The following is a 9633-nucleotide window of genomic DNA, read 5'->3' as shown; positions in this document are numbered from 1 at the left end:
GTCCCTTCCCGCGGGATCGACGGACACCGCCCGCTCTCCCTCCCTCCCAGCCTCCCCCGGGCCCGGGACTACGACTCCCAGAAGCCCCCGCGGGCGCGCCCCCCCCCCCCCGCTCGGCCCCGAGGAGCGATCGCGGCGCCACTGCGCAGGCGCCGGGAGGAACCCGGAAGCGGTTCTGCGTCACTTCCTGGGCGGCTCCCTCCCCTTGACTGCTGTGTCCGCTGAGGGACGCGGGGGGAGTCCGCCGCCGTCCCACAATGCCCCGCGCGTTGGGCGGGGTGGGCGGGTCTATCCCCCACCGGAAGTCCCTCGGAGCTGCCAATCAAGGAGGGCACGACGACTTGGCCGCCCAAGGTGACTCCCTGACCCCGCGCGCGGACCCCGGCCCGCCTCCTCCTCCTCCTCATAATAATAATAATAATAATAACAATAATCATGGTATTTATTAAGCGCTTACTATGCACAAAGCACTGTTCTAAGCGCTGGGGAGGTAGCAAGGTGATGAGGTGGTCCCATGGGGGGCTCCCAGTCTTCATCCCCATTTTCTAGATGAGGTGACTGAGGCCCAGAGAAGTGAAGCGACTTGCCCAGAGTCACACAGCTGGTAATTGGCGGAGCCGGGATTCGAACCCATAATAATAACAATAATAATGGCATTTATTAAGCGCTTACTATTATGAAAATCACTGTTCTAAGCGCTGGGGAGGTTACAAGGCGATCAGGTGGCCCCACGGGGGGCTCCCAGTCTTCATCCCCATTTTACAGCTGAAGGAACTGAGGCCCAGTGAAGTGACTCGCCCAAAGTCACACAGCTGACACTCGGTGGAGCCGGGATTCGAACCCATAATAATAATAATGGAATTTATGAAGCGCTTACTACGTGCAGAGCACTGTTCTAAGCGCTGGGGAGGTTGCAAGGTGATCAGGTTGCCCCACGGGGGGCTCACAGTCTTCATCCTCATTTTACAGATGAGGGAACTGAGGCACAGAGAAGTTAAGTGACTTGCCCAAAGTCACACAGCTGACAAGTGGCGGAGCTGGGATTCGAACCCATAATAATATTAATAATTATTAATAGGCCTTCCCAGACTGAGCCCCCTCCTTCCTCTCCCCCTCCTTCCCCTCTCCATCCCCCCCGCCTTACCTCCTTCCCTTCCCCACAGCAACTGTATATATGTGTATATGTTTGTATGGGTTTATTACTCTATTTTATATGTACATATTTATTCTATTTCTTTTATTTTGTTAATATGTTTTGTTCTCTGTCTCCCCCTTCTAGACTGTGAGCCCGCTGTTGGGTAGGGACCGTCTCTATATGCTGCCAACTTGTACTTCCCAAGTGCTTAGTACAGTGCTCTGCACACAGTAAGCGCTCAATAAATACGATTGAATAAATGAATGAATTAATAATGGCATTTATTAAGTGCTTACCATGTGCAAAGCACTGTTCTAAGCACTGGGGAGGTTACAAGGTGATCAGGTTGTCCCACAGGGGGCTCACAGTCTTCATCCCCATTTTACAGATGAGGTCACTGAGGCCCAGAGAAGTGAAGTGACTCGCCCAAAGTCACCCAGCTGACAAGTGGTGGAGCCGGGATTCGAACCCATGAACTCTGACTCCCAAGCCTGGGCTCTTTCCACAGAGCCATGCTGCATCATCATCATCGGGGTCCCTTTTTCAGCACCTGCTGTGTGCCAGGCACTGTGTTAAGCTCTGGAGTGATGAGGGTATTTGTTAAGCACCTACTCTGTGCCAAGCACTGTTCCAGGCACTGGGGAGATACAAGGTGATCAGGTTGTCCCACGTGGGGCTCACTGTCTTCATCCCCCTTTTACAGATGAGGGAACTGAGGCCCACAGAAGTGAAGTGACTTACCCAAACCCACCCAGCTGACAATTGAAGAAGCAGCGTGGCTCGGTGGAAAGAGCCCGGGCTTTGGAGTCAGAGGTCATGGGTTCAAATCCCGGCTCTGCCACTTGTCAGCTGTGTGACTTTGGGGGCTCTCTGGGTCTCAGTTCCCTCATCTGTAAAATGGGGATGAAGACTTGGAGCCCCCCCACCGTGGGACAACCTGATCACCTTGTAAACTCCCCAGCACTCAGAACAGTGCTTTGCACATAGTAAGCACTTAATAAAATGCCGTCATCGTTATTATTATGTTTCGCCGGGGCTGGGAGGAAGGGTCTGGTTATGGCCAAGGTCGCCCGTCCGGTCACTCCAAGGCCGGCTAAACCCGGACCAATTATTCAGTGGCCCTGACCAAATGTGGAACTGTACTAAGCGCTCACCTGGGCTGGTTTTGCCTAAGGAGTCCACACAGTCACACCCTTTCCCTCCCACCTGGGAGGCTAGTGACTCCTTCCAGTTGGCTAACCGTGGTATTCAGCGCTTCCTTCGTTACGACCAGGGACCGGGGCTGCTGTTGTATTTTACTCTCCCAAGTGCTTAGTACGGTGCTCTGTACGGAGATTGACTTCCCAAGCGCTTAGTACAGTGCTCTGCACACAGTAAGCGCTCAATAAATACGATTGAGCGAATGAATTCCCGTATTGGAAAGCATCAGGGTAGGTAGAAAGTTGACAGATCACTTGAAGCTCACGATGTTAAAGGGAGAGCGGGGATCTTAGCCCAGTGAGAAAAACGAGGCTCTGGGGGTTGAAGTGATTTTCGTAGCGGAGCGATGATTCTAGCTCGTGGGTCCCCCATAATCAATCAATCGTATTTATTGAGCGCTTACTGTGTGCAGAGCACTGGACTAAGCGCTTGGGAAGTCCAAGTTGGCAACATATACAGTCCCTACCCAACAGTGGGCTCACAGTCTAAAAGGGGGAGGCAGAGAACAAAACCCAACATACTAATAAAATAAAATCCTCGCCGCTTCTCTTCTGAGCGGTCAGCACAGCGTTCCCCGGACGGCGGGAAAATCAGGGTGAGATCCGGTTTGAGGAAGAAGGGTTTGAACTCTCGTGGCTCTTTCTCTTTTTTCTTTTTCCCCCCGCACCGGCTAGCTGAACTGCCGGTAGGGTCACCATGATCCTCCAGAAGCTGTTCCGGCTTTCCTCCGTCCTCCGCTCCGCCGTGTCCGTCCACCTGAGGAGGAACGTGGGCGCCTCGGCCGTGGCGTTCAAGCAGCTCGATCCCATCCAGAAGCTCTTCGTGGACAAGATCCGAGAATACAGAACCAAGAGGCAGTGAGTGAACTGGTTGAGCTCAAAACGCCTAAGTGTGCCGGGCTCGGCGGGGTGCCCCGCTTGACCGTTTTCTGGGGGGGTTTTATTGGTGTTTAAGTGATGGTGATGACAGCATTTATTAGCGCTTACTCTGTGCTAAGCGCTGGGGAGGCTACAAGGCGATCAAGTCGCCCCGCGGGGGGCTCACGGTCTTCATCCCCATTTGACAGACGAGGGAACTGAGGCCCGGAGAAGTGGAGTGACTTGCCCCAAGTCACACAGCTGACAAGTGGCGGAGCCGGGATTTGAACCCATGACCTCTGACTCCAAAGCCCGGGCTCTTTCCACCGAGCCACGCTGCTTTTAGACTGTGAGCCCACTGTTGGGTAGGGACTGTCCCAAGCACTTAGTACAGTGCTCTGCACATAGTAAGCGCTCAATAACTACGATTGATGACGACTGCCTCTATATGTTGCCAACTTGGACTTCCCAAGCGCTTAGTCCAGTGTTCTGCACACAGTAAGCGCTCAATAAATACGATTGATTGATTCTCTATATGCCAGCCAGTGCACTAAGTGCTGGGGTGAATACAAATTAATCGGGTTGGACACGGTCCGTGTTCCTTGGGAGGCTCACTGTTTTAATCCCCGCCTTCAGGCAAGGGAATTGAGGCCAAGAGGAGAAAAAAAATAAAATAATGATATTGGTTAAAAAGCACTTACTGTGCACTAAGCACTGTTCTTTAAGACTGTGAGCCCACTGTTGGGTAGGGACTGTCTCTGTATGTTGCCAATTTGTGCTTCCCAAGAGCTTAGTACAGTGCTCTGCACACAGTAAGCGCTCAATAAATACGATTGATGATGTTCTGAGTGCTGGGGTAGATACCGGCTAATGAGGTTGGACGCAGTCCCTGTCCCATTTAGGGCCCAGAGGGACGGGTAGAAACGTGTTTTTGCCCCCCTTCATTTCCGCTTTTGTTCCGTCGGGCTCTGCTGCAAGCGTCCATTGTGAAGCCGCCTCATCGCGTGTGTGTATGTCCGTCCGTCGCTCTGTCTCCCGGGGAGTGATCTCGGCCTGGCTGCCCATAATAATAATAATAATAATGATGATGGCATTTATTAAGCGCTTAAAATGATGGCATTTTAGAGATGAGGGAACGGAGGCCCAGAGAAGTGAAGTTTCTTGCCCCAAATCACACAGCAGGCGACGTGGTGGAGCCGGAATTAGAACCCCAGGTCGTTCAGACCCCTTAGCGCTCAACAAATACCGTAATTGTCATTATTTTGATATTAGCGAAGGGTGTTGAATCCTCATTGAGCACGGATTTTGGAGTCAGAGGCCATGGGTTCTAAGCCCAGCTCCGCCACTTGTCTGCTGTGTGACCTTGGGCAAGTCGCTTCACTTCTCTGTGCCTCAGTTGCCTCACCTGTAAAATAGGGATTGAGACTGAGCCCCAGGTGGGACAGGGACTGTACCCAACCCGATTTGTTTGTATCTCCCCACCTCCCCACCGCCAGCGCTTAGTACGGGTGCCTGCCACATAGCACTTAACAAATAGCACAATTATTTTTATTATTACATGCCCTGTTCAGGTGCGAAGGGAAATTCTGTTTAATTTAGTGAGCACTTACTGTGAGCGTACAGGGCACTAGACTAAGTGTTTGAAAGAGAACAATAGAACCAACTCATCCCCTGCCCACAATGAGTTTACAGTCTAGAAGGGGAGGTAGACATAGAGATCGATAAAATTGCAGATATGGACATAAGTGGCGTGGAGGGGGTGAATAAATGGGGCGAGTCAAGATGACGCAGAAGGGAGTGGAAGAAAAGGAAAAAAGCGCTTAGGGAAATCTTCCTGGAGGACATATGCCTTCAATGAGGCATTGAATGGCAGGAAATTAATTCGATGTGAAGAGGGAGGAGGTGAGATGGAGACCCGGTGAGAAGGTTGGCATTAGAGGAGCGAAATGGAGTAGGAGAGGAGTGAGGTGAGGAAGGAGGGGCAAGGAGATTGAGGGTTTTAAAGCCCACAGAAAGGAGTTTCTGTTAGGTGAAACAGGCAGCCAGTAAATAGAGTGTAAGCCTCTGGAACAAACCCTCCAGCAGGGAAAGGGGAACGAGGACGCCGGGCATTCATTCATTCATTCAGTCATATTTATTGAGCGCTCAGTGTGTGCAGAGCAGTGTACTAAGCGCTTGGGAAGGACAAGTGGACAGCATATAGAGCCGGTTCCCTACCCAACAACGGGTTCACGGTCTAGAAGGGGGAGACACGACAAAACAGAACATGTTTACAGGTGTCGAGTCATCAGAATAAACGGAAATAAAGCTAGATGCACATCATTAAGAAAATGAATAGTAGATATATACAAGTAAAATAATAAGTCTGTACAAACATATATACAGGTGCTGTGGGGAGGGGAAGGAGGTAGGGCGGGGGGGTGGGGAGGAGGAGAGGAAAAGGGGGGCTCAGTCTGGGAAGGCCTCATGGAGGAGGTGAGCTGCCAGTAGGGCACAGGCCGTGGCTCGGCGAAGCCGCGGGAACCCGAGTCCCGTGCCGAGGAAGCAAGAGGGGCTCAAAGTGGGGAGGGGGCTTCACTCTGGGAGTCGGACCTGCTAGCTGTAGTCACCCGGGGCCCGGCGGGGCAGGGGGCGCGGCCCTTAACTCTGCCCGTGGCCCTTAGGACAGCCGGCGGGCCCGTGGACGCCGGCCCCGACTACCAGCAGGATCTGGACCGGGAACTCTTCAGGCTGAAGCAGATGTACGGCAAAGCCGACATGAACACGTTCCCAGAATTCAAGTTCGAAGGTGAGTCGGGAACGGGGTCCGGCGGGGGAGCGGAGGGCCACCGGCTCCCTCCCCGCCGACACGGGGTGGGGGCGGGTTTAGGCGGAGCGATCCCCTGGCTCGGCCCGTGGAGGTGTGTGGCCCCTTCCACCCGTCTCCCTGAGGGAACACCCCGTTGTTTGAAAAGAAAGCCGCCTTCAGAGATAGACGTGCAGGCCACCGGGGCGTTTCCCCAGATGAAAGGAACACATACGTACGTGTGTTCATTCACTCATTCAGTCAGTCAATCATATTTACTGAGCGCTTACTGTGTGCAGAGCGCTGTACTAAGTCCAAGTCGGCAACAGAGACGGTCCCCACCCAACAACAGGCTCACAGTCTAGAAGGGAGAGACATAACAAAACAACATGTGGACGGGTGTCAAAGTCATCAGAGCAAATAGAAATAAAGCTAGATGCACATTATTAACAAAATAAATAAAATCGGGCCGGTCGAAGCGCCGGCCCCGTGGCCTGCTTGGAACCCCCAAGGGTCTGGTAGAAACGTGTGCTGCCCTCCTTCATTTCCGCTTTTGTTCCGTCGGGGTCTGCTGAGGCGTCCAGTTTGAAGCCGCCTCATTGCGTGTGCGGATGTCATCATCATCATCATCATCATCAATCGTATTTATTGAGCACTACTGTGTGCAGAGCACTGTACTAAGCACTTGGGAAGTACAAGTTGGCAACATATAGAGACAGTCCCTACCCAACAGTGGGCTCACAGTCACAGACAGTATGTCCATCCGTCAGTCTGTCTCCCGGAGAGTGATGGGACGATCTCGGCCTGGCTGCCCGTAATAATAACAATAATGATGGCATTTATTAAGCGCTTACTGCGTGCAAAGCACTGTTCTAAGTGCTGGGGAGGTTACAGGCTGTTCAGGTTGTCCCACGGGGGGCTCACAGTCTTAATCGCCGTTTTACTGATGAGGTAACAGGCCTAGAGAAGTGAAGTGACTTGCCCAAAGTCACCCAGCTGACAGTTGGCGGAGCCGGGATTTGAACCCATGACCCCCGACTCCAAAGCCCGGGCTCTTTCCATTGAGCCACGCTGCTTCTCTGTGTTAGCGCAACAGAAGGAACAATAATAATAATAATGGCATTTATTAAGCGCTTACTATGTGCAGAGCGCTGGGGAGGTTACAAGGTGATCAGGTTGTCCCACATGGGGCTCACAGTCTTCATCCCCATTTTACAGATGAGGTAGCCGAGGCCCAGAGAAGGGACTTGCCCAAAGTCACACAGCTGATAGTTGGCGGAGCCGGGATTTGAACCCGTGACCTCTGACTCCAAAGCCCGGGCTCTTTCCACTGAGCCACGCTGCTTCTCTAAGGAAGGGAGAATGGCTGTCGGGGGGTGGTTTCTCCCTCCGAGAACCAGAGCCTGAGCTCCCCGGGGGCATCCTAGACTGTGAGCCCACTGTTGGGTAGGGACTGTCTCTATATGTTGCCAACTTGGACTTCCCAAGCGCTCAGTACAGTGCTCTGCACACAGGAAGCGCTCGATAAATACGATTGATTGATCCCCGGCGCCCGCTTCTTACCCAGCGGTCTCCTTTTCTCTTCCTAGACCCCAAGTTCGAAGAAGCGCCGAAGCCTCAGGCTTGAAGAGAGTCCGGGGCGTCCAGGTGGTCTAAGCGCGGGGAACCTTCCTTCGAACCTTTAATAAACTGGAATCTCCCTGCAGGCGCGTCCTCGCTTCCTGGAGGGCGGAGGCTGTCGGGGGGACGGAGGCCGGGCTGGGGGGGACCCGTGGTTAGAGGCCCCACGGCCTCCGTGCAGCCTAGGGACCCCCCGGGCCGTGGACGTGGGCGGACACCCCAAATGGGATTCGGCCAGGATCGCGAGAAGGTCAGTCCCCTGCTTCCATGGAAGTTCCCGTGCCCTACCCGCTCTCGTTTGCCTCGTTTTTCAGAAGCACCGCTCCACGCATACCCACGACACTTCGCCCAATCGATTGGGTAGGGCACCGTCTCTGTAGGTTGACAACTTGTACTTCCCATCATCAGTCATCATCAATCGTATTTATTGAGCGCTTACTATGTGCAGAGCACTGTACTAAGCGCTTGGGAAGTACAAATTGGCAACACATAGAGACAGTCCCTACCCAACAGTGGGCTCACAGTCTAAAAGGGGGAGACAGAGAACAGAACCAAACATATCAACAAAACAAAATAAACAGGATAGATATGTACAAGTAAAATAAAGAAATAAATAGAGTAATAAATATGTACAACCATGTATACATATATACAGGTGCTGTGGGGAAGGGAAGGAGGTAAGATGGGGGGATGGAGGGGGGGACGAGGGGGAGAGGAAGGAAGGGGCTCAGTCTGGGAAGGCCTCCTGGAGGAGGTGAGCTCTCAGCAGGGCCTTGAAAGCACTTCCCAAGCACTTAGTGCAGTGCTCTGCACACAGTAAGCACTCTATAAATACGATTGATTGATGGGATTTATTGAGCCCTTCTGAAGTGCACAGAACTGCGCTCAATAAATACGATTGATTGATAGGATTTATTGAGCCCCCCTGAAGTGCACAGAACTAAACATTTGTCATCATGATGATCAATTGTATTTATTGAGGGCTTACTGCATGCAGAGCACTGTACTAAGCGCTTGGGAAGTACAAATTGGCAACGTATAGAGACAGTCCCTACCCGACAGTGGGCTCACGGCCTAAAAGACTGTATGGGTATCTTTATGCCGTTTTAATTTAAATGGTATCTGTGAAGCTCTTCCTCTTTGCGGGGCACTATTCTAAGCGCTGGGGTAGATACAGGGTTATCAGGTTGGACTCAGTCCTCGTCCCACGTGAGGATTGCGGTCTTAACCCCCACTTTACAGGTGAGGGAACTGAGGCCCAGAGAAGTGAAGTGATTTGCCCAGGGTCCCAAAGCAGAGAAGCGGTGGAACCAGGGTTAGAACCCAGGTCCTTCTGGCGCCCAGGCTGTATCCCCTAGGCCACACGGCTTCTCTACTTTATGAGTTCCTCCTTCATGTGATTTAGCGTCTGCCTCTTCTTCCTCCCCGCTTTCCCCCACAACCAATCAGCCCCTTGAGGGCAGGCATCCGGTCAACATACTAATTGTTAGTAGTAGGGTTTAGTGAACGTCCCTTCGGTGTAGTGCCCTGTAATGCTGATAATAATGATAATAATGGTATTTGTTCACTCATTCAATCGTATTGAGCGCTTACTGTGTGCAGAGCACTGTATTAAGCATTTGGGAAGTACAAGTTGGCAACATACAGAGACGGTCCCGGCCCAACAGCGGGCTCACAGTCTAAAAGAGGGAGACAGAGAACAAAACCAAACATACTAACAAAATAAAATAAATTGAATAGATATGTACAAGTAAAATAAATAAATAGAGTAATAAATATGTACAAACATATATACAGGTGCTGTGGGAAGGGGAAGGAGGTTTGGAGGGGGAGAGGAAGGAGGGGGCTCAGCCTGGGAAGGCCTCCTAAACGCCTTTGTTAAGCGCTTACTATGTGCAAAGCACTGTTCTAAGCGCTGGGGTAGCTACAAGGTGATCAAGTTGTCCCGCGTGGGGCTCGCAGGCTTAACCCCCATTTTCCAGATGAGGTAACTGAGGCACAGAGAAGTGAAGTCACACAGCTGACAAGTGGCGGAG

At 52.2% G+C, this 9633-nt stretch overlaps 1 protein-coding gene across 1 annotated transcript; it reads left to right on the top strand.

The window, feature by feature from the left end:
• The first annotated feature begins 278 nt into the window (after positions 1 to 278).
• Positions 279 to 7682, top strand: ATP5PF (ATP synthase peripheral stalk subunit F6). Its single transcript, XM_038766118.1, has 4 exons — positions 279 to 354; positions 3010 to 3192; positions 5856 to 5980; positions 7567 to 7682. Exons 2-4 carry the CDS (start codon positions 3032 to 3034, stop codon positions 7602 to 7604), a joined length of 324 nt encoding a protein of 107 aa, XP_038622046.1. The 5' UTR covers positions 279 to 354; positions 3010 to 3031; the 3' UTR covers positions 7605 to 7682.
• The last annotated feature ends 1951 nt before the right edge of the window (positions 7683 to 9633 follow it).

The sequence above is a fragment of the Tachyglossus aculeatus genome, chromosome 24 (genome assembly GCF_015852505.1).
Source record: "Tachyglossus aculeatus isolate mTacAcu1 chromosome 24, mTacAcu1.pri, whole genome shotgun sequence".
NCBI classification, from domain to species: domain Eukaryota; kingdom Metazoa; phylum Chordata; class Mammalia; order Monotremata; family Tachyglossidae; genus Tachyglossus; species Tachyglossus aculeatus.
This window is presented reverse-complemented; position numbering and strand designations above follow the sequence as displayed.

Coding starts and splice junctions, on each gene's coding strand:
- ATP5PF (XM_038766118.1), top strand. CDS start 3,032: ATGATCCTCCAGAAGCTGTTCCGGCTTTCCTCCGTCCTCCGCTCCGCC. Junction 3,193..5,855: donor GAATACAGAACCAAGAGGCA/GTGAGTGAACTG, acceptor CGTGGCCCTTAG/GACAGCCGGCGGGCCCGTGG. Junction 5,981..7,566: donor CCCAGAATTCAAGTTCGAAG/GTGAGTCGGGAA, acceptor TTCTCTTCCTAG/ACCCCAAGTTCGAAGAAGCG.